Source organism: Nerophis lumbriciformis, linkage group LG10 (assembly GCF_033978685.3).
Source record: "Nerophis lumbriciformis linkage group LG10, RoL_Nlum_v2.1, whole genome shotgun sequence".
Classification (NCBI taxonomy): Eukaryota; Metazoa; Chordata; class Actinopteri; order Syngnathiformes; family Syngnathidae; genus Nerophis; species Nerophis lumbriciformis.
Window position 1 is genome coordinate 9,491,160 of NC_084557.2, and position 26,060 is coordinate 9,517,219.

The window sequence follows — 26,060 nt, forward strand, 5'->3', positions numbered from 1 at the left end:
CATGTGCAAAGTGGATTGCGTGTGGGAGGACAAAACACAAAACAGGAAGTAGGAACAAAATAAGAGCACACAACAGGATCAAAATACACGAGAAAAACACCAAACCAAGTTTGACTTGACTTAACTTAAGAGGTTCTGACAAATATATTTTTATTTTAGTAACATTCTTATTATTGTATATTCTTATATTTTTTATGAATTATTATATTACTGCCATTCTGTTCATTTTTTAGTACAATATTCACGATATTATGCATGAAAGCCCAAGGAAAAGAGTTTTACCTCTGATACAGTGTGTGTGAATGGGTGAATGTGGTAATACTGTCAAAGCGCTTTGAGTACCTTGAAGGTAGAAAAGCGCTATACAAGTATAACCCATTTATTTATTATTATACCCTCCTGTGTCCCACTAATGAGGTCATGAGGTTCAGTGTTGTCCTGGGACTAGGAAGGCCCCTATTAAGCAGTTGAGGGGCAGGCACTGTGTTGGTTAATAACCGATGGATGAGTGCTTAGAGAACTCCCTTCCTGACACATCAATACTAATTAGAGTCCTGGTTAAGAGGCGTTCATTTAGTAGGTCTACTGAGCCCCCGGCCGTCATCATTAAAACACCAGTTCCTGGCTCCCACCAGTCCAAAGTGGCCAACACCGACAGAGACGCATACTTCTTACGAGGCACATCAAAAGGCTTCTCTCATGAATAAAACCTCATTGGAAAAGTCCAGACATCCTCCAAGAGTCTTGTTTTATCAAGCCTTGGACTTCATGTTGGGCCCCGTGAGAGAGAAATGTCAGTAAACCTCAATGCACCATCTGGTGTGTTTTACACGCCGCATGTAAGGTTTCTCCAAATGGGACATTTTCTGTAATGTACACCTATTTAACCACCACTCAAAACAACATCTTAAAAAGGTATTCGACAGATTGAGGCTGATTTTGATTAAGGAGCTAAAGTAGGTTGAGTTATTTTCATCGTTTGATCAGCTCTGGGTACCCTAGGGCAGGGGTCGGCAACCCAAAATGTTGAAAGAGCCATATTGGACCAAAAATACAAAAACAAACCTGTCTGGAGCCACAAAAAATTAAAAGCCATATTACATACAGATAGTGTGTCATGAGATATAAATTGAATTAAGAGGACTTAAAGGAAACTAAATGACCTCAAATATACCTACAAATGAGGCATAATGATGCAATATGTACATATAGCTAGCCTAAATAGCCTGCTAGCATCGATTAGCTTGCAGTCATGCAATGACCAAATATGTCCGATTAGCACTCCACACAAGTCAATAACATCAACAAAACTCACCTTTGTGCATTCACGCACAACCTTAAAAGTTTGGTGGACAAAATGAGACCGAAAAAGAAGTGGAATAAAACACGTCCTAGAAAGTCGGAGAAAGTTATACATGTAAACAAACTACGGTGAGTTCAAGGACCGCCAAAATTAGTAGGACAAAACGGCGCTCGCCAAATACTCGAATCAGTGAAGCTGACAGTGTGCTTTATAACAATTAGGGAGGTTTGTGTCATGTTTGTCCTCCTACAGAAACCGTATTAAAACAAAAAATATATTTTTTCCCCCTCATCTTTTTCCATTTTTCAAAAAGCTCCAGAGAGCCACTAGGGCGGCGCTAAAGAGCCGCATGCGGCTCTAGGGCCACGGGTTGCCGACCCCTGGACAACAACAACAACAAAAGTGGTAGTGCTTATTCCTTTGCACTTTTGAAAATGTTTTACATAAAGACAAAACATTTTTCAAAACAATCCCTGTTCACATGGACCTGCAAACTTTATAACAAGTCAGGAGTTGGCGATGATCAAGAAACAAAAAATCTGTATCAGTGTGTCTGCTTACCAACTGTTGGTCCTCCAATAAAATCATTTAGGAACGGGTATCTTTCCCAGTACCTACAAAATCGATACGGTACCAATTTTCGATAGATACTTTTGTTCGTTAATAATTGTTAAATGTTTAGAAATAAAAAAGTATATACAGTACAGACCAAAAGTTTGGACACACCTTCTCCTCGTTCAATGGGTTTTCTTTATTTTCATGACTACCGTATTTTTCGGACTATAAGTCGCAGTTTTTTTCATAGTGCGACTTATACTCAGGAGCGACTTATGTGTGAAATTATTAACACATTACCGTAAAATATCAAATAATATTATTTATCTCATTCACGTAAGAGACTAGACGTATAAGATTTCATGGGATTTAGCGATTAGGAGTGACAGATTGTTTGGTAAACGTATAGCATGTTCTATATGTTATAGTTATTTGAATGACTCTTACCATAATATGTTACGTTAACATACCAGGCACGTTCTTAGCACGTTATTTATGCCTCATATAACGTACACTTATTCAGCCTGTTGTTCACTATTCTTTATTTATTTTAAATTGTCTTTCAAATGTCTATTTTTGGTGTTGGGTTTTATCAAATAAATTTCCCCAAAAAAGTCCAGTGCGACTTATATAGTGTATGTTTATTTCCTCCTTTATTATGCATTTTCGGCCGGTGCGACTTATACTCCGGAGCGACTTATACTCCGAAAAATACGGCATTTACATTGTAGATTGTCACTGAAGGCATCAAAACTATGAATGAACACATGTGGAGTTATGTACTTAACAAAAAAAAGGTGAAATAACTGAAAACATGTTTTGTATTCTAGTTTCTTCAAAATAGCCACCCTTTGCTCTCCTGCTTTGCACACTCTTGGCATTCTCTCCATGAGCTTCAAGCACACCTGTGAAGTGAAAACCATTTCAGGTGACTACCTCTTGGAGCTCATCCAGACAATGCCAAGAGTGTGCGAAAAAGTAATCAGAGCAAAGGGTGGCTATTTTGAAGAAACTAAAATATAAAACATGTTTTCAGTTATTTCACTTTTTTTTTAAAGTACATAACTCCATATGTGTTCATTCATAGTTTTGATGCCTTCAGTGACAATCTACAATGTAAATAGTCATGAAAATAAAGAAAACGCATTGAATGACAAGGTGTGTCCAAACTTTTGGCCTGTACTGTATATATATATATATATATATATATATATATATATCCATCCATGATCTTAGCACTAATAATAACAATGTTGCTAATACTTGGTCAATATGCATGTCACAGCATGTAAATGTAGCTTTGTTGGCAATTTTGGGGTGTTTTTGTAGAGCGCTTTATGGGTTGGATAAATGACTCCATATATCTACATTTTGTAGATATATGCTCGGATGAGCTGTATTTTACAATTCAGAATTTACAAAAAAGAGAAAATGGGTGTTCTTGTCTCACATACAGTAGGGGCACATTTCCTCAATGCACTATTGCTGTTATTGTTCTTTTTCTAGAGATGACTTACTTTATGCTCATGATTTTCCCAAATGGCCTTACAGTAAATAGTGCTTTGCATACCTACAAAGCCTACAAAGATAATTTTGTAGACCGGAATCTGTAGACATAGACTTTTCTAAAAAGAGTTGTTGGCAAAAGGTTCATTCTATTGATGACTGTAGTTGGTTTAGCATTAATAGCATTAATAGGAGAAATCAGCATTACTTACAAAGAAGATGAGATTGAAGAGGAACAGAAAGTACTTGGTGACAGTTATGCATCCTTTCGACATGGCGGCGATTCTGAAAATAAATCACAGTGCAGTGGTTAAACGTTACCTTGGATTGCAAGAGTGATGATAAAACATAAAAACCAAGATGGAGAAGAGACACAATTGCACACATGCAGTTTAGCCTTGAGAAAGTCGTACCACAGACTAGGGACAAAAGAAAATCTGCACAGTTAGATTACTGATTAAACAGAGTAGAAACTCAAGGGGAAATGTCATTTTTAAGAGACATTTCTACCAAACTTTATAAAACAATAAATTGCCTGTAGTGTGATACCATACATATGATTATAATTCTGACTGGTTTTGAGGCAGGGTTGTCAGAGTTTAAGGCCCCGTTTACACTAAGCCGCTAAGGTTATCCAGGATAAATCACACCAAAACCTTATCCGTGTCCACACACAACAATGCCACCGTTTAAGACCCCCGACCCCCTCCGCAACGCGACCTAGTACGCATGCGCGAAAAAATTAATAAAAAACGTCTATCTGATCTCCAGTAGATGACTTTACTTCACTGTGAAGTTATTTAAAAGAGCTATAGTGTAAACACTTTACTGTGCGTTTTATGTTTTGTGTGCAAGTTTTTCAATGAAAAGGTATCTCCTTTGAACAATATCCAGTGTTGTGGTATTTCAATGAACTACAATCCAGTGTCTATTGTAGTGAATCATACCGGAGACATCATAAATTAATCAAATCTTTAATCGACATGAGAAAGTAGACAATGCAATAAAGAACATTTTACAACAATTAATCGAGACAGAGAATACCCAAAGTATTGTTGTTGTGGGTTGACTCCGCCACATCGTGAGATATGGCATCAGGGGATAAGCTGGGTCACCCAAAACAAAAACAGGGTCCGTATCTTCATCTTCCAGCAGTTGTTTGGGACACGAGGGTTTGGTTTCATCTTTCAGCTGCGCGCTAATGGCGGAGTTAGCGACGATGCGGGCATCACGCACGCTGCCTGGCCATTTCACAGTCACATCCATAAAGCAACATTTGTAGTCACACACTGGCTATCACGATCACATCCGCGGGAGGAAGAGACCAATTTTTTCGGTAAATAGACTCACAGCTGACCCGGACATTTGAAAGTTCTCTTGCCGTCTGAGAAGTGTTGTATCCCAAATAGCTGCAATCGCCCGTTGTCTTCTCTTAAGGCAGTGTTTTTCAACCTTTTTTGAGCCAAGGCACATTTTTTTCATTGAAAAAATGCGGAGGCACACCACCAGCAGAAAACATTAAAAAATGAAACTCAGTAGCCGATATTGACAGTAAAAAGTTGTTCTTGCAACTGTTGGATATGAATTTAAACCATAACCAACCATGCATCAAAATAGCTCTTGTCTCAAAGTAGGTGTACTGTCACATCACGCCGTGACTAATTTTGAGTTTTTTGGTGTTTTCCTGTGTGTAGTGTTTTAGTTTTTGTCTTGCGCTCCTATTTTGGTGCCTTTTTTTCTGTAGCAGTTTCATGTCTTCCTTTAAGCACTATTCCTCACACGTGCTTTGTTTTAGCAATCAAGAGTCAGACTATTTAAGTTGTTGCTATTCTTCTTTGTTAATTGTCATGTCATGTACGGAAGTACTTTGCGGACGCCTTCTCAGCTCCACATGCGGCAAGTCTTCGCTGTCGTCCAGCATTCTGTGTTTATTTACTTTGCAGCCAGTTCAGTTCTAGTTTCGTTTTGCATAGCCTTCCCTAAGCTTCAATACCTTTTCTTAGTGGAACTCCCCTTTTGTTTACTTTTGGATTGAGCATTAAATACCCTTTTACCTGCACACTGCCTCCCGCTGTCGTCTGCATATTGTGATCACGACAACAAACCATGTTCCCGACATCTACAAAGCAATTAGCTACCGACTGCCACCTACTGATATGCAGAGGTGGGTAGAGTAGCCAGAAATTGTACTCAAGTAAGAGTACTGTTACTTTAGAGATTTATTACTCAAGTAAAAGTAAGGAGTAGTCACCCAAATATTTACTTGAGTAAAAGTAAAAAGTATGTTGTGAAAAAACTACTCAAGTACTGAGTAACTGATGAGTAACATACACACATATATATATATATATATATATATATATATATATACATACATACACACACACATTTATATATATATATATATATATATATATATATATATATATATATATATATTATATATACAGTATATAATTTATATTTATTTATTTTGCCGTTTTTGTTTACATGTTAAAGGTGTTTTAATGAATATACATGCATGTTTAACACATATAGATTCCTTTCTTTCATGAAGACAAGAATATAAGTTGGTGTATTACCTGATTCTGATGACTTGCATTGATTGGAATCAGACAGTAGTGCTGATAGCGTCCACGTTTTCAAATGGAGGAGAAAAAAGTTCCTCCTTTCTGTCTAATACCACATGAAAGTGGTTGATTTTTGGCATCTTATTTGTCCAGCTTCCATATTCGTTTTTATACACTTTACAAGAAATACATTGGCGGCAAACTCCGTAGCTTGCTAGCTTGTTTGCGCTGGCTTTCGGAGACTCTTGTTTTGAAAGCGCAGGCGCGATGGAGCGGCACTTTTATTGTGAAGACAGGAACTGTGCAGTCAGTCTTTAGGCTTTTGACGGGATGTCCGGTTGAAATAAAAGGGTCTTTTTTCCTTCACACTTTTGATTGATTGATTGAAACTTTTATTAGTAGATTGCACAGTACAGTATATATTCCGTACAATTGACCACTAAATGGTAACACCCCAATAAGTTTTTCAACTTGTTTAAGTCAGGTCATGTGACCGCCTGGCTCTGTTTGATTGGTCCAACGTCACCAGTGACTGCATCTGATTGGTGGAACGGAGTGAACGTCACCAGTGACTGCATTTGTTAAAACGCAGGCACTATGAATGTCTGTCTGACAGACCAAAACAAACAAAGCGTGCATTAACAGATCGATAAAAAATAGTAGCGAGTAGCGAGCTGAATGTAGATAAAAGTAGCGGAGTAAAAGTAGCGTTTCTTCTCTATAAATATACTCAAGTAAAAGTAAAAGTATGTTGCAATAAAACTACTCTTAGAAGTACAATTTATCCCAAAAGTTACTCAAGTAGATGTAACGGAGTAAATGTAGCGCGTTACTACCCACCACTGCTGATATGGAATTACACGGTTACTCTGCTGCACTCTAGACAGCACGACACTCAACAACGGCACAATATTTGTGGATTAAAATTACTGGTTTGCAAAAAAAATAGTTTATCCCAATTAGGTACATACATAATCTCAGACGGCACACCAGACTGTATCTCACGGCACACTACTGTGCCGCGGCACAGTGGTTGAAAAACGTTGTCTTAAGTTATTGATTTGTGATTTCCAAAAGCGCCTGTACATGTAGAAGAAGGAGAAACACGGGCATGTCTGGATGACTGGCCTACATCTTTGTTATGAAGCTGACTATGGCGCGTTCTTTCTGATGTCTTTTCCTGTGTGGAGCGCGGGCTTTCTGGCGCCACTTCCTGTGTGGGCGGGGTCTTTCTGGCGTCACTTCCTGTCCGAACTCACTTTGTAAACGATCAATGAGTCCATACAAAGCTAAGTGCCGGAGATTCCTAGCCGTGTAAAAATTTGTCCGAGGAGGGGGACCTTAAACGCTGGTTTATTGTGGCTGAAACGGGTCTTAGGCTAAATAATTATTCGTTTAAGGGGTTACATTTTAACCACTGTGGCGCGGCACGCTAGTGTACCGTGAGATATTGTTTGGTGTGCCGTGGGACATTATGTAATTTCACCTAATTGGGTTAAAATATTTTATGCAAACCAGTAATTATAATCCACAAATAATGTGCCGTTGTTGAGTGTCTGTACTGTCGAGAGCTCGGCATATCAGTAGGTGGCAGCAGGTAGCTAATTGCTTTGTAGATGTCGGGAACATGGTTTGTCATGATCACAATATGCGGGAGGCAGCGTGCAGGTAAAAAGGTATCTAATGCCGAAACCCAAAATAAACAAAGGGCAAGTGCCGCTAAGAAAAGGCATTGAAGCTTAGGGAAGGCTATGCAAAACTAAACTAAAACTGAACTGGCTGCAAAGTAAACAAAAAGAGAATGCTGGATGACAGCAAAGACTTACAGCGTGTGACGGCGTCCACAAAATACATCCGTACGTGACATGACAATCAACAACAAAATAGCAGCGCAAGACAAGAACTTAAAACACTACACACAAGAAAACAACAAAAACCTCAAAATAAGTCACAGCGTGATGTGACAGGTCGTGGCAGTACACCTACTTTGAGACAAGAGCTATGGTGATGCATGCTTGGTTATGGTTTGAATTATCCATCCATCCATCCATTTTCTACCGCTTATTCCCTTTGGGGTTGCGGGGGGCGCTGGAGCCTATCTCAGCTACAATCGGGCGGAAGGCGGGGTACACCCTGGACAAGTCGCCACCTCATCGCAGTATATATATGGTTTGAATTAATATCCAACAATTGCGAGAACGACTATTTCTTGTCAATATTGGCTGCTGAGTTTAATTTTTTAATGTTTTCTGCTGGTGGTGTGCCTCAGAATTTTTTTAATGAAAAAAATGTCCCTTGGCTCAAAAAAGGTTGAAAAACACTGGGTTAAACAACTTAGTGTAGACATGGCCTAAGCCTTTGATTGATTGATTGAAACTTTTATTAGTATATTGCACAGTACAGTACATATTCCGTACAATTGACCACTAAATGGTAACACCCGAATAAGTTTTTCAACTTGTTTAAGTCGGGGTCCACGTTAATCAATTCATGGTACAAATATATACTATCAGCATAATACAGTCATCACACAAGTTATTTACAATCCGGGGGGTGGGATGTGGAGGAGGTTTTGGGGGAGGGGGGTGTTAGGTTAGGTTGCTATCAGCATACTTCAGTCATCAACAATTTTATCATCTAGGACAGGGGTGCTCAATACGGCGATCGCGATCTACCAGTCGATCGCAAAGATAGTATTGGTAGATCGCATTACATTAAAAAAAAATTTTAAAAAAAATTGCATTACCGGTACATTAAAAAAAAAAAAAAAAATTGACGCCAGCCTATCATCCATCCCGTCTTTTGATTGATAAACAGGGCAGCCAGTCAGATGACATCTTCGTTTTTCTGACACTTAGGTCATTGCGCATGCGCAAACAACGGCGCTCAGTGCAGCAAAGCTAAAAAGCTTGTCAGCGAGTTACCGCCAATTTTCAGCCCTCGGTTTTTTCTCTTAAGGGTATAAAAATGAGTGGGGGAGCTGGACCAAGTAAGAAGACAAAAACTTATCACTTTCATACGGAATGGGAGGAGGACTTTTTTTTCACGATGACATTTTCGAAGTGCGTTTGCCTCATCTGCCAATCTGCCATCGCAATACCAAAGAAGGGAAATGTGGAGCGGCATTTTCGGACTATTCGTGGAAAATACGACACCGACTTCCCGCTGAAAAGCGAGCTGAGAAAGAGAAAGGTGAAGGAACTGAAATCCCAGTTGTCCGGACAGCAGTCATTTGTCACACAACAAACTTCAAAAGCGAAAGTCGCCACCGAAGCATCATTCCGGGTGAGTCACATCATCGTTAATAATAATAAGTCCTTCCAAGACGGAGAGATGGTAAAGGAGGCATTCGTTGAAGCAGCTGACTCATTGTTCCGAGACTTTAAAAATAAGGCAGAAATATTATCTTCGATATAAAGAATCCTCAATATATTTAGAAATAAATATATGTATTGCATTTTTGTAGTAGGTACATCATTTTGACTTGATCATTTTATAAGTAGCTTGCACCCCTGATTCTTGTATTATCATTAAACACCTTTAATTTATTAACAATATTAACTAAATGTGTTAAACATGCTTGCATTATCATTAAACACCTTTAACTTGTTAACAAAAACATATATTTCATAAATAAGTAAACATAAATTATATATATGAATGAGGTGGATCCCCACGACTTGATCAATTGAAAAGTAGCTCGCCTGCAGAAAAAGTGTGAGCACCCCTGATCTAGGAAATGGACATTGTAAGAGTGTAGGTCTCACTTGGTAGGATATGTACAGCGAGCGGTGAACATAGTGAGCTCAGAAAGCATAAGAACAAGTATATACATTTGATTATTTACAATCCGGGGAGGTGGGATGTGGTGGGGCGAGGGGTTTAGGCTAGGGTTGTAGCTGCCTGTAGGTGTTCCTTTAGTGCGGTTTTGAAGAAGGATAGAGATGCACTTTCTTTGACACCTGTTGGGAGTGCATTCCATATTGACGTGGCATAGAAGGAGAATGAGTTAAGACCTTTGTTAGATCGGAATCTGGGTTTGACGTGGTTTGTGGAGCGCCCCCTGGTGTTGTGGTTATGGCGGGATCGCTTTCAGCACCTGAGTGCTGAGTGGTTCTTGACAAAAACCCTGTGGTCATGATTCATAGGATTGCTGAACTTTGAAAAGCAGAAGGCAGACAGGCTCAATCTGGGTTTACAACAAACTTGGAAATCAGTAAACAGTCTCTGGAGATGACGTAGGAGTCAATGTAACCAAAGCTGTAGACAAAACAATGTTTTAGGGACATCTGCTTCACAGCTACAGTAGCATGACTGCACAAGCCGTCATGTATGACTGCATCTCAGGAGCTTCTCTATGAGCAATATTTTCCTCCTGAGAAACAGCTGTAGGCCAGACCAACACCACATACAGAAGAGTAGGGACACTTTATGGAGCTCCTTGGCAGCATTAGGTAAAGGCAATGTTCCAGAAGTGCAAAGTAAATATTTACCACAGCCAGGCTTTTTCCTTCACGGGGGCATGCTTGGAATATAACTAGCCATTGTGGTTCTTTAAGAAGACTCAAAGTAGCCCTTGGTCGATAAGACATTTTGCTGTACGTCACAATATATTGTCCCGATAAATGATAGTATTGTAGGCATTATTTTAATACTAAATTAAACACGAATGTAATCATAATACATATCAAATATTGATACAAGTAAGCCTTTCAAACGTAATAAAATTTATTTCCCATGAGTATTTTCTTTACATTTGTAATTGAAGGTCAATAACTTTTAATTAATCTAAATAAATAAACAAACAAAAATAAAATTGACTGTCAATCTCTGTTAGCAAAAATTGTACTTCAATAAATATGGAACATATTAAAGTGCAGTTTTCTTTTCAGATGGGAAAACTGCGCCAGGTGGTTTATTTTTATTGACGATGTAAACATCAGCACACAGGAAGTGATCACGGCGCCGCTATAAATAAATTTGTCTGCGTTAGCGCTTATAATAATAATAACATCACTAATACTTGGGTAACATTCAAGTCACAATATGTAAATGGAGCATTGTTAGTGCTTTTTGAATGGTTATTTATCGGGATTTTATGGGCGGAATAGTGGCATTCCCAATGGCTGCGCCGTAAGTGCTCTTTTATTTACTTTTATTTAATATTTAGAATGCATTAAAAATCTGTCGTCATGTCTTTTATAATGATCGTATATAATTGGCAAAAAAGTTCCCCTTTAACAATAACTACTACTAATCATGTCAGACTTCATGAGAGCCAACAGCAACAACAACAAATGATGATCCAGAACCTTATATTTGGAGTCTGAATATAAAAAGGGCTGAGCTACAAGTTTTAGAAGCTGAGCGCCAAGTAGGTCTAGTTTTAGTGAAACATTAAAGGGGAACATTATCACAATTTCAGAAGGGTTAAAACCATTAAAAATCAGTTCCCAGTGGCTTATTTTATTTTTCGAAGTTTTTTTCAAAATTTTACCCATCACGCAATATCCCTAAAAAAAGCTTCAAAGTGCCTGATTTTAACCTTCGTTATATACACCCGTCCATTTTCCTGTGACGTCACATAGTGATGCCAACACAAACAAACATGGCGGATAGAACAGCAAGGTATAGCGACATTAGCTCGAATTCAGACTCGGATTTCAGCGGCTTAAGCGAAATTGAAGAAGAAATTGAAGCTATTGAGCCACATCGGTTTGAACCGTATGCAAGCGAAACCGACGAAAACGACACGACAGCCAGCGACACGGGAGAAAGCGAGGACAAATTCGGCGATCACCTTCTAACCAACGATTAGTATGTTTTTAAGTGTTGTAATGTTTTTAAGCTAAATTATTGGTAAACACAGTTTATATATAATAATGTACGTAAAACCGCGAGTAATGAATAAAGTTTTCATCAATTAATATATTCTGTAGACATACCCTCATCCGCTCTCTTTTCCTGAAAGCTGATCTGTCCAGTTTTGGAGTTGATGTCAGCAGGCCAGGGAAGCTAGGGTCGATATTCTTCTCTTGATCATCTTCGGTGGCATAAGGGACGGTAGAAGCGGTGTGAGCCAAGACATCCAGGGGGTTTAGCTTGCTCATCTGCGGGAACAAACTGCCGCCATTGCTTGCCGTGCTACCGAGGTCCTTTGTCCCTGAATGGCTCACACACTCCGGCAGATTCAATGGGGGTCTGGCGGCAGATTTCTTTGACTTTATCGTTGGAAATGCATCTGCTTTGAGTGTCGCAGGATATCCACACATTCTTGCCATCTCTGTCGTAGCGTAGCTTTCGTCGGTAAAGTGTGCGGAACAAACGACTGACCATTTTCGTCGGCTTTCCTCACACCCTCGTATTTTGAACAAATTTCGTCCAATTTCTTGCCACTTTCGCATCTTAGGGCCACTGGTGCAACTTGAATCCGTCCCTGTTCGTGTTGTTACACCCTCCGACAACACACCGACGAGGAATGATGTCTCCAAGGTACGGAAAACAGTCGAAAAAACGGAAAATAACAGAGCTGATTTGATTCGGTGTTTGTAATGTGTTTGAGAAAATGGCAGATTGCTTCCCGATGTGACGTCACGTTGTGACATCATCGCTCCGAGAGTGAATAATAGAAAGGCGTTTAATTCGCCAAAATTCACCCATTTAGAGTTCGGAAATCGGTTAAAAAAATATATGGTCTTTTTTCTGCAACATCAAGGTATATATTGACGCTTACATAGGTCTGGTGATAATGTTCCCCTTTTAGCATCGTTGCTAAGTGCTGAACAAGAAATACGAATGATGGGATGTTTATATCTTTCAGGACAAGACTTGTGTACCCCGATTGTGTACATCACTTTCCAAAAAATTTGGCATACTGGCTTGTTTGTCCGTGTTGAAGGTCTCATCTTGCTCAATCAGTCTAAAGCCAAAATATTCCAACACAGGGTCATTTGGCTTTGCAATTATTCATTATTTTCTTCTTAATTTTTGTTACTTTGCAGTGCTTCTCACTAGCGACTAGCGAGGCTTTGTCTATGCAAGTATGTAAGGTACCGAGACAACAATTATGGATGGATGACATGAGGATTCACTTCATTCATTTAATTCTGCTATTGAATGCACTCAGGTGCTGAAAGCGATGCACAGGGTGAACCTTCCTGCATCCGTATTGGTAGCGACAGACAAAAACAAACACATGGACAAGGCAATTTATCGATGTCCGCAAAGTTAGCGAGTTTACTTTCATTTATAGTTCCATTAATTGATTTCTTGACTATCGGCCATGGCGTAGCACAGGGGTCGGCAACACAAAATGTTGAAAGAGCCAAGCTGGACATATACAAAAAAGTAATAGGTCTGGAGCCGCAAAAAATTTAAAGACGTATATAAGTGTTATACTGAAGGCAACACATGGTGTAAGTGTCTTTACTATCAAAATTACTATGTGTCGCAGGCTGACGCAAATCTTTGTTAATATTTAATATTTATTCTGCACATTTTTACAACATTGGAAATCATTAGTAAAACTTCTCAGAGGGTGAGATAACTCCTGAAAATGACAGTCTTATAATGGCCAAAAGGTATAGATGTGTGTCCAAGTTAAAGGAAACGGCAGGCTGTCTTCTTCTAATGGATTTTGTCATGTCTGTGTGATCATGTTTTGTTTTAGTCATGTTTTGTTTAGTTATTGGACTCTTTAGTTTCTGGCTTTTCACTCCCTTGTCTTGTTTCCATGATTACCCATTAGTTTAACCTGTTCCACGTTTGGACTCATTGTGCACTCTTGTTTGTCACCATAGCAACCCATTAGTTTTCACCTGTCACGTCACGCACCTGTTTCACGTTTTGAGTCACGCACCTGTTTTCGTTAATCATGTCTGTAGTATTTAAGTTCATTGTTTTCAGTTTGTCTTTCTGGTGACATCCCACATTTATGCTCTGCACATTTCTGACACTTTTTTCATGTCCATCGTTCACGCTGCTCCTTTTGTCCATGCCAAGTAAGTTTTGTTTATTAATGCCACAGTTAGTCTTTTTTTGTTGTTCATAGTTTCTGCCTTTGTGCAAGTATTTGTTTTCATAGCAAAGTTGTTTCTCCGCCACTGGGCGCGCTTTTCGTTTGTACTTTTTTTGATAAGTTTAAATAAATATCTGACCCAGTTAAACATCCCGTCTCGCCCGAGCCAACTTTCCGTTGCCTTCTAGAAAAACTAAACCCCAGGGCCAAGTCTTGACAGGATTTATTACAATCTTTCACAAGCTGGGTAACATTTGCTGTGGTCTGGAACAACATGGCAGCCAATATTACATACAGATAATGTAAATATAAAATAAATACAGAGGACATAAGCAAGGGAAATTAAACTAACTCAAATATACCTACAAATGAGGCATAATGATGCAATATGTACATACAGCTAGCCTAAATAGCATGTTAGCATCGATTAGCTTGCAGTCATGCAGTGACCAAATATGCCTGATTAGCACTCCAACAAGTCAATAACATCAACAAAGCTCACCTTTGTGCATTCACGCACAGCATAAAATGTTTGGTGGACAAAATGAGACAAACAAGGAGAGGCATAAAACACATCTTCCTGTGGCAGCATTGGAGAAAGTTTTGAGTCACAGCCCACACAACGGTGAGTTCAAGGGCCGCTGAAATTAGTAGGACAAAATGGCGCTCGCCAAATACTCTCATCAGTGAAGCATAAACACAAACATATTAAACAGTGCGCTTTCTAATAATTAGGAAGGTTTGTGTCGTGTTTGTCCTCCTACAGAAACCAAATTAAAAAATATACTTTTACCCCCATCTTTTTTCCATTTTCATACATTTTTGAAAAAGCTCCATGGAGCCGCCAGGGTGCCGCTAAAGAGCCACATGTTGCTCTAGAGCAGTGTTTTTCAACCTTTTCTGAACCAAGGCACATTTTTTCCGTTGAAAAAATCCGGAGGCACACCACCAGCAGAAAACATAAAAAATGTAAACTCCGTAGCCGATATTGACAATAAAATCGTTCTCGCAATTGTTGGATATGAATTCAAACCATAAACAAGCATGCATCAATATAGCCGATTGTGTATAATGTGTTCATCTACAGCGGTGTTCTTAAGCATTGTTGTTGGACCGCAAGCACCCCCTATAGGGGGTGCCAAAAATATCTGCTACTGTGCTGTGTGGTCCGTATGGGCCGCAGTGGTACTCACTTGTAATACACTTTTCCATCACTTGTGGCAGTAATGACAATATCAAACAAACAGAAGAAGTCTACAGCTTGAGTCATAGAGAAATTACTTAGGTGCAAAAATTATGACTAAAGAGGTGAAGCTGTATTTTATTTTGCACTTAGATTTTATTGACAGAAACTTATTTATTATTTATTATCAATTTAGTTAGAATGCATTTACATTAGCAATGCGTAATTGGATGTACATTTATTTTTCATCAGTTTTATGAGTCCCTTCTTTTGCAGTATATTTGATTAGTATTTATTTTTGTAATCAGCCTGACCTAAGCATTGATAATATTATTTGGGATTAATACATGGTTTCATGTCATTTGACAAGGTTGTAAATTGTAAATAGGCTAAACATAATTATTCAATACAATTGAAACCAAGAGTAAGATTACCAATTCAGTGGTAAAACTTGATTGGGACCCAAGTTGGGCCTTGAGGTCAAAAAGGTTGAGAACCCCTGATCTCCAGTTTAAGCTGATTCTCAAACACAAAGAGTGCAGAGTAAATAGTGTTTGAAAAGAGACAGGCAGTTTATTTTATTGTTATTTACAACTGTTTTAAAACCATTGCCAAGTTTCAAATAAAACTACTAAGCTCGCATCCAAGTGAATCCCTTAAGGAGTCAATATGATTTATTTACAATCTGGTTCTGCTTTTATGTTTAGTTAAACCATGCTCATTTATTGACAGGCAATACATTTAATTATTTTAAGAAATTACTTTTAGAAAAATACATACGAAAGCACATGTCAGAAAATACTGCACTGGTTGTGTCAAGTAAACAAATGTTACATTTCCTGTTTTCCTCCCACGGGACTACAATCTATTTGCGGCAGCGGTGAGTAGCGTGGGTTTGACATAATGTCATATTCTTTGGAAATTGCTAATTGGGCATGACGCATTTGCAAAAAGTGAGTAAAAAGCATTAAAGGCTAAACAAATACAAAACCCCAAACCAGTGAAGTTGGCACGTTGTGTAAATGGTAAATAAAAACAGAATACAATGATTTGCAAATCCTTTTCAACTTATATTCAATTGAAAAGACTGCAAAGACAAGATACTTAACGTTTGAACTGGTAAACTTTGTTATTTTTTGCAAATATTAGCTCATTTGGAATTTGATGCCTGCAACATGTTCAAAAAAAGTTGGCACAAGTGACAAAAAAAAAGAGTGATAAAGTTGAGGAATGCTCATCAAACACTTATTTGGAACATCCCACAGGTGAACAGGCTAATTGGGAACAGGTGGGTGCCATGATTGGGTATAAAAGCAGCTTCCATGAAATGCTCAGTCATTCACAAACAAGGATGGGGCGAGGGTCACCACTTTGTCAACAAATGCGTGAGCAAATTGTCGAACAGTTTAAGAACAACATTTCTTAACGAATTTAGGGATTTCACCATCTACGGTTCGTAATATCATCAAAGGGTTCAGAGAATCTGGAGAAATCACTGCACGTAAGCGTAATTAACATTGAATGCCTGTGACATTCGATTCCTCAGGCGGTACTGTATCAAAAAGCGACATCAGTGTGTAAAGGATATCACCACATGGGCTCTGAAACACTTCAGAAAACCACTGTCAGTAACTACAGTTGGTCAATAAATCTGTAAGTGCAAGTTAAAACTCTACTATGCAAAGCGAAAGCCATTTATCAACAACACCTAGAAATGCCACCGCTAGGCTCGAGCTAATCTAAGATGACTTATGCAAAGTGGAAAAGTGCTCTGTGGTCTGACGAGTCCATATTTCAAATTGTTTTTGGAAACTGTGGACGTCGTGTCCTCCGTACCAAAGAGGAAAATAACCATCCGGACTGTTATAGGCACAAAGTTCAAAAGCCAGCATCTGTGTACTAGTGCCCAAGGCATGGGTAACGTACACATCTGTGTAGGCACCATTAATGCTGAAAGGTACATACAGGTTTTGGAGCAACATATGTTGCCATCCAAGCAACGTTATCATGGACGCCCCTGCTTATTTCAGCAAGACAATGCCAAGCCAAGCGTTACAACAGCGTGGCTTCATAGTAAAAGAGTGCGGGTACTAGACTGGCCTGCCTGTAGTCCAGACCTGTCTCCCATTGAAAATGTGTGGTGCATTATGAAGCCTAAAATACCACAACGGAGACCCCCGCACTGTTGAACAACTTAAGCTGTACATCAAGCAAGAATGGGAAAGAATTCCACCTGAGAAGCTTCAAAAATTGGTCCACTCTGTTCCCAAATGTTTACTGAGTGTTGTTGAAAGGAAAGGCCATGTAACACAGTGGTAAAAAGGCCTCTATGCCAACTTTTTTGCAATGTGTTGCTGCCATTAAATTCTAAGTTAATGATTATTTGATAGTCGAACCTCGGATTCAGGAGGAACAGTGTGGTTTTCGTCCTGGTCGTGGAACTGTGGACCAGCTCTATACTCTCGGCAGGGTCCTTGAGGGTGCATGGGAGTTTGCCCAACCAGTCTACATGTGCTTTGTGGCCTTGGAGAAGACATTCGACCGTGTACCCCGGGAAGTCCTGTGGGGAGTGCTCAGAGAGTATGGGGTAACGGACTGTCTTATTGTGGCGGTTCGCTCCCTGTATAATCAGTGTCAGAGCTTGGTCCGCATTGCCGGCAGTAAGTCGGACCCGTTTCCAGTGACGGTTGGTCTACGCCAGGGCTGCCCTTTGTCACCGATTCTGTTCATAACCTTTATGGACAGAATTTCTAGGTGCAGTCAGGGCGTTGAGGGTATCTGGTTTGGTGGCTGCAGGATTAGGTCTCTGCTTTTTGCAGATGATGTGGTCCTGATGGCTTCATCTGGCCAAGATCTTCAGCTCTCACTGGATCGGTTCGCAGCCGAGTGTGAAGCGACTGGGATGGGAATCAGCACCTCCAAGTCCGAGTCCATGGTTCTCGCCCAGAAAAGGGTGGAGTGCCATCTCCGGGTTGGGGAGGAGATCTTGCCCCAAGTGGAGGAGTTCAAGTACCTCGGAGTCTTGTTCACGAGTGAGGGAAGAGTGGATCGTGAGATCGACAGGCGGATCGGTGCAGCGTCTTCAGTAATGCGGACGCTGTATCGATCTGTTGTGGTGAATAAGGAGCTGAGCCGGAAGGCAAAGCTCTCGATTTACCGGTCGATCTACGTTCCCATCCTCACCTATGGTCATGAGCTTTGGGTCATGACCGAAAGGACAAGATCACAGGTACAAGCGGCCGAAATGAGTTTCCTCCGCCGGGTGGCGGGGCTCTCCCTTAGAGATAGGGTGAGAAGCTCTGCCATCCGGGGGGAGCTCAAAGTAAAGCTGCTGCTCCTCCACATGGAGAGGAGCCAGATGAGGTGGTTCGGGCATCTGGTCAGGATGCCACCCGAACGCCTCCCTAGGGAGGTGTTTAGGGCACGTCCGACCGGTAGGAGGCCACGGGGAAGACCCAGGACACGTTGGGAAGATTATATATCCCGGCTGGCCTGGGAACGCCTCGGTATCCCCCGGGAGGAGCTGGACGAAGTGGCTGGGGAGAGGGAAGTCTGGGCTTCCCTGCTTAGGCTGCTGCCCCCGCAACCCGACCTCGGATAAGCGGAAGAAGATGGATGGATGGATTATTTGCGGAAAAAACAGACGTTCCTCAGTTGGAACATAAAATATCTTGTCTTTGCAGTCTATTCAATTGAATATAGGTTGAAAAGTATTTGCAAATCATTGCATTCTGTTTTTATTGACCATTTATTTACACAACGTGCCAACTTCACTGGTTTTGGGTTTTGTATGTTGGAAACAACAAATGGACATCTTCTTTCGGTTCCTATTGTAATTTTAGTATGTCACATGAACCGGTGAGTGTTCTCAGATGGGGGGAGGGTTCCACAGCAGCACCTGGTGCTCGTTAGAAAGGGCAATACGTGCTTACATTTACCCCAACGTCTCTACTAGATGTGTCGCTATTGCCAAAAAGTAGCTAAATTGGCGACCTTCGTGCCTCCTGCCGCGTCTTCCCGTTCTCTGGCAGAACTTTGCATGATGTGTTTATGAGCGCGGGCCAACTGACATCTCCATAACACATTTGAAAAAGAGAAATCTACTTGATGACCCAAATAACAACATTGTTGTGTTGAGCTTGTGTGCCCAACATCTACACCACACAACTATGTAGTCATAAAAGAATATAATCCTTAAAGAAGATTGTTTCTGGATTGATGGACAGAGCAGTGTAGATTAAGAAGGTTTTATGATTGACACCGTTTGTAGCCTGAGCCTGGTTCAAAAACAGCACTCTGCCACACTGCAGCTTTAAATACAAATTAAATAGGCTAACAGGATATTGACACCAAATGACTTGAAAGAAACAACCCTGCTAACCTTAACATTTGTACCACAGTGCCATTTAACCATCTGTCAGTGTTCATGAGTGTAATCTAGAACGTTTGCAACTGTGGGCTACAGAACAGATTCTAGGGCCAACCTAAGTGGCAGATGGCGGTGGTGCCCGTTGTGTTTAATGCACCCAGCGTGGATCAAACGCAGCCTTGAGGGCAACGGACCTCGACCCGCCGCCATTATATCAATATCTGACCCAGTTAAACATCTGTGAGGCCCTGGCCTTCCTGCACCATCCTGCTACTAAATCTGTAAACACAGCGCAAGAATTCTGCTTTAAAGGCCTACTGAAACCCACTACTACCGACCACGCAGTCTGATAGTTGATATATCAATGATGAAATCTTAACATTGCAACACATGCCAATACGGCCGGGTTAACTTATAAAGTGCAATTTGAAATTTCCTGCGAAACTTCCGGTTGAAAACGTCTAGGTATGATGACGTATGCGCGTGACGTCGATGGTTGAAACGGAAGTATTGGGACGCCATTGTATCCAATACAAAAAGCTCAGTTTTCATCGCAAAATTCCACAGTATTCTGGACATCTGTGTTGGTGAATCTATACAGCATTATTCATATGTGAATAATGCTGTATAATAGAGTGTATTTATATTATTCACATGTGAATAATGCTGTATAATAGACTGTATTTATATTATTCACATGTGAATAATGCTGTATAATAGACTGTATTTATATTATGCACATGTGAATAATGCTGTATAATACACTGTATTTATATTATTCACATGTGAATAATGCTGTATAATAAACTGTATCTATATTATTCACATGTGAATAATGCTGTATAATGGACTGTATTTATATTATTCACATGTGAGTAATGCTGTATAATAGACTGTATTTATATTATTCACATGTGAATAATGCTGTATAATAGACTCTATTTATATTATTCATATGTGAATAATGCTGTATAATAGAGCGTATTTAAATTATTCACATGTGAATAATGCTGTATAATAGACTGTATTTATATTATTCACATGTGAATAATGCTGTATAATACACTGTATTTATATTATTCACAAGTGAATAATGCTGTATGATAGACTGTATTTATATTATTCACATGTGAATAATGCTGTATAATAGACTGTATTTATATTTTTCACATGTGAATAATGCTGTATAACACTGTATTTATATTATTCGCATGTGAATAATGCTGTATTTATATTATTCACATGTGAATAATGCTGTATAATAGACTATTTATATTATTCACATGTGAATAATGCTGTATAATACTGTATTTATATTATTCACATGTGAATAATGCTGTATAATAGACTGTATTTATATTATTCACATGTGAATAATGCTGTATAATAGACTGTATTTATATTATTCACATGTGAATAATGCTGTATAATAGACTGTATTTATATTATTCACATGTGAATAATGCTGTATAATACCGTATTTATATTATTCACATGTGAATAATGCTGTATAATAGACTGTATTTATATTATTCAGATGTGAATAATGCTGTATAATAGACTGTATTTATATTATTCACATGTGAATAATGCTGTATAATAGACTGTATCTATATTACTCACATGTGAATAATGCTGTATAATGGACTGTATTTATATTATTCACATGTGAATAATGCTGTATAATACACTGTATTTATATTATTCACATGTGAATAATGCTGTATAATAGACTGTATTTATATTATTCACATGTGAATAATGCTGTATAATAAACTGTATCTATATTATTCACATGTGAATAATGCTGTATAATGGACTGTATTTATATTATTCACATGTGAATAATGCTGTATAATAGACTGTATTTATATTATTCACATGTGAATAATGCTGTATAATAGACTCTATTTATATTATTCATATGTGAATAATGCTGTATAATAGAGCGTATTTAAATTATTCACATGTGAATAATGCTGTATAATAGACTGTATTTATATTATTCACATGTGAATAATGCTGTATAATACACTGTATTTATATTATTCACAAGTGAATAATGCTGTATGATAGACTGTATTTATATTATTCACATGTGAATAATGCTGTATAATAGACTGTATTTATATTTTTCACATGTGAATAATGCTGTATAACACTGTATTTATATTATTCACATGTGAATAATGCTGTATTTATATTATTCACATGTGAATAATGCTGTATAATAGACTATTTATATTATTCACATGTGAATAATGCTGTATAATACTGTATTTATATTATTCACATGTGAATAATGCTGTATAATAGACTGTATTTATATTATTCACATGTGAATAATGCTGTATAATAGACTGTATTTATATTATTCACATGTGAATAATGCTGTATAATAGACTGTATTTATATTATTCACATGTGAATAATGCTGTATAATACCGTATTTATATTATTCACATGTGAATAATGCTGTATAATAGACTGTATTTATATTATTCAGATGTGAATAATGCTGTATAATAGACTGTATTTATATTATTCACATGTGAATAATGCTGTATAATAGACTGTATCTATATTACTCACATGTGAATAATGCTGTATAATGGACTGTATTTATATTATTCACATGTGAATAATGCTGTATAATACACTGTATTTATATTATTCACATGTGAATAATGCTGTATAATAAACTGTATCTATATTATTCACATGTGAATAATGCTGTATAATGGACTGTATTTATATTATTCACATGTGAATAATGCTGTATAATAGACTGTATTTATATTATTCACATGTGAATAATGCTGTATAATAGACACTATTTATATTATTCATATGTGAATAATGCTGTATAATAGAGTGTATTTAAATTATTCACATGTGAATAATGCTGTATAATAGACTGTATTTATATTATTCACATGTGAATAATGCTGTATAATACACTGTATTTATATTATTCACAAGTGAATAATGCTGTATGATAGACTGTATTTATATTATTCACATGTGAATAATGCTGTATAATAGACTGTATTTATATTTTTCACATGTGAATAATGCTGTATAACACTGTATTTATATTATTCACATGTGAATAATGCTGTATTTATATTATTCACATGTGAATAATGCTGTATAATAGACTATTTATATTATTCACATGTGAATAATGCTGTATAATACTGTATTTATATTATTCACATGTGAATAATGCTGTATAATAGACTGTATTTATATTATTCACATGTGAATAATGCTGTATAATAGACTGTATTTATATTATTCACATGTGAATAATGCTGTATAATAGACTGTATTTATATTATTCACATGTGAATAATGCTGTATAATACCGTATTTATATTATTCACATGTGAATAATGCTGTATAATAGACTGTATTTATATTATTCAGATGTGAATAATGCTGTATAATAGACTGTATTTATATTATTCACATGTGAATAATGCTGTATAATAGACTGTATCTATATTACTCACATGTGAATAATGCTGTATAATGGACTGTATTTATATTATTCACATGTGAATAATGCTGTATAATAAGACTATATTTATATTATTCATATGTGAATAATGCTGTATAATAGACTATATTATTCACATGTGAATAGTGCTGTATAATAGACTGTATTTATATTATGCACATGTGAATAATGCTGTATAATACACTGTATTTATATTATTCACATGTGAATAATGCTGTATAATAGACTGTATTTATATTATTCACATGTGAATAATGTTGTATAATACTCTATTTATATTATTCATATGTGAATAATGCTGTATAATAGAGCGTATTTATATTATTCACATGTGAATAATGCTGTATAATAGACCATTTATTTTATTCACATGTGAATAATGCTGTATAATACACTGTATTTATATTATTCACATGTGAATAATGCTGTATAATAGGCTGTATTTATATTATTCATTTGTGAGTAATGCTGTATAATAGAGTGTATTTATATTATTCACATGTGAATAATGCTGTATAATAGGCTGTATTTATATTATTCATTTGTGAGTAATGCTGTATAATAGAGTGTATTTATATTATTCACATGTAAAAAATACCTGTTTGTTTATTGTGAATTTCCCGCAGGGATCAATAAAGTACTTTCTATTGTATTCTAAACCAGTGCTTCTTAAATATTTTCTGTTACGCCCCCCCATAGGGAGAAGAAAATACTTCACCTCCCCATTCTCCACCGTGACTATGAATAATATAATTTGTCTATAAATGTTTTATAATTATACCTCTGCTTAACATTGCAGCTTATTAACATTAAAGGAAACAACCCATCAGTCTTTCCTTGTCTCCCACCGTGATTATAGCGAAGCCAAGTGCTACACACGTTTCATCATATGTTCCCCCGAGGTCGCACCCCCCAGGCATCGGACCCGCTATTTGAGAAGGACCGGTCTAGACCATGAGTCACTGGTTGTGACAAAAGAAGGCTGAAGATGATGAGATAGTGGATGAAGCAACAAACCTCCCACTATGACAACTATCACTGAACATCTGCAGTATCTAGAAGTTCTCCTCCTCAACCACAGCGTTGCATAAAGTGAAGAAGGCAGTGGAAGTGGCTCTGCTGAAACGGATGTTGCCTCAAAGGAAATGTGAGCGAGGGTGTCGCTATTTGCATCTTTCCAAAATGTCGAATATGGCCTCAATCATATTTGTCACGCCACGGTAATAATTATTAGAGACTAGGGATGAACATTTCTTATCACGGTTATCATTATTGTCACGGGAATTTTAAACGTGCTCAAAAGTTTCAAAAACTACCGGTACTTATACTATAAACCTTTAACCTAGTTGTTGTTTTTTTAAAAACCACAAACAACCCATTCGAAATGTATATACTGTATGTACCTCAGGTAGAAAGTTAAATGTGCATATGAAAGCAACACAAGCATTATAAACAAAGTAATATGGCAAAAACAAAATAATACTATAAATAAATACAAATAAATGTGAACATTTTGCAAGATGGCATGGATATAAGACTTTTTGTCCATATAGATAAAAATAGTGTTCATGTATGAGGTCAAGTCTTACACATAGGACTACACGGTTATGGGCAAAATAATAATTACGATTTTTTTTTAATCAATATTAAACTCACGATTTTTAATCAAGATTATTAATTATGTTTATTTATTGATCCACAAGGGAAATTGTTCCAAACACAAAAGCACCCAAGAACCATAATTAGTGGTTTATGGAAAAGATAAGTGATTAAAAAAAGCAAGGACAGTTGAGAAAAATACCAAAAATAAAGTAAGAGGAAGGAAGTCAAAGAAAAAAAAAATGTAAATAATGGCACACTTTGTGAGAGCCAACAAACATAAAACATCACTCACTGTACAAAGTCTGCTGTCACTGGGACGTCGATTGTTAGATGAAGAATGACTCATACTCCTCGCGAGGAACATTTTTTTTGGAACTAAGCGTTTTATCGTATGCTTTTTTTTTAAATCCATTTCCGGGTCTAAGTTGGATGTCAAAGCTCACCAACTTCTCGGTTTACGTCTACTATCAAGGTGAGATGCAGGATTTATAATCTAGAATGAACTTTCGTGAGCTCCGAGGCAAGAAAGAAGCTCACCAGCACATAAGGTGGTTAGTTAGCTTTCTCGATGGATGCACCTTAAAGTTAGCGCTTATAACAACAATATCGCTAAAACTTGGTTAATATTGAGGTCATGAAATGTAAATGGAGTATTGTTGGCACTTTTTAGATGGTTATTTATTAGGTTTTATGGTCAGAATAGACGCATTGATGTCATGTCTCCCATTGGCTCCATTGTAAGCAGACTTTTATTTACGTTTTTTTACGAGTTAAAATCCATTTAAAAAAAGACGTGTTCTTGTGAATTATAGGCAAGTTTCCAAAAAAAGGGGAGTTCCCCTTTTAACCACCCTTGGCAGGGGTGCCCAAACTTTTTCTGCAAGCGAGCTACTTTTCAATTTACCAAATTGAGGGGATCTTCCTCATTCATATATATTTTATATTTATTTATGAAAGAGAGGTTTTTGTTAACAAGTTAAAGGTGTTTAATGATAATACAAGCTTATTTAACATTCCTTTCTTTCATGAAGACAAGAATATAAGTTGGTGTATTACCTGATTCTGATGACTTGCATTGATTGGAATCAGACAGTAGTGATGATAACGTCCACATTTTCAAATGGAGGAGAGAAAAAGTCCTCCTTTCTGTCCAATACCACATGAAAGTGGTTGCTTTTTTGCAATCTTATTTGTCCAGCTTCCATACTCCTTTTTATACACTTTACATGAAATACATTGGCGGCAAACTCCGTAGCTTGCAAGTTTGTGCACGCCATTTTTCTGAGACTCTTATTTTGTTATCGCAGGCAGGATGAAGCAGTGCTTTTATTGCGAAGGTAGGAACTGTGCAGTCCGTCTTTAGAGTTTTGACGGCAGGTATGGCGCAAGAGTCTGTTGAAATAAAAAGTAGGGATGTCGGCAGGCCGAT

The 26,060-nt window shown here is 37.7% G+C and overlaps 1 protein-coding gene across 1 annotated transcript in view; it reads right to left on the minus strand.

Moving 5' to 3' along the window:
• The window catches only part of cd82b (CD82 molecule b), a 67,337-nt gene that overhangs the window by 34,032 nt on the left and 7,245 nt on the right, over positions 1 to 26,060 (minus strand). Inside the window, exon 2 of the mRNA XM_061970301.2 lies at positions 3,577 to 3,649. Coding sequence (XP_061826285.1) covers positions 3,577 to 3,639 — 63 coding nt within the window. The 5' untranslated portion in view covers positions 3,640 to 3,649. The remainder of the gene's footprint in view (positions 1 to 3,576; positions 3,650 to 26,060) is intronic.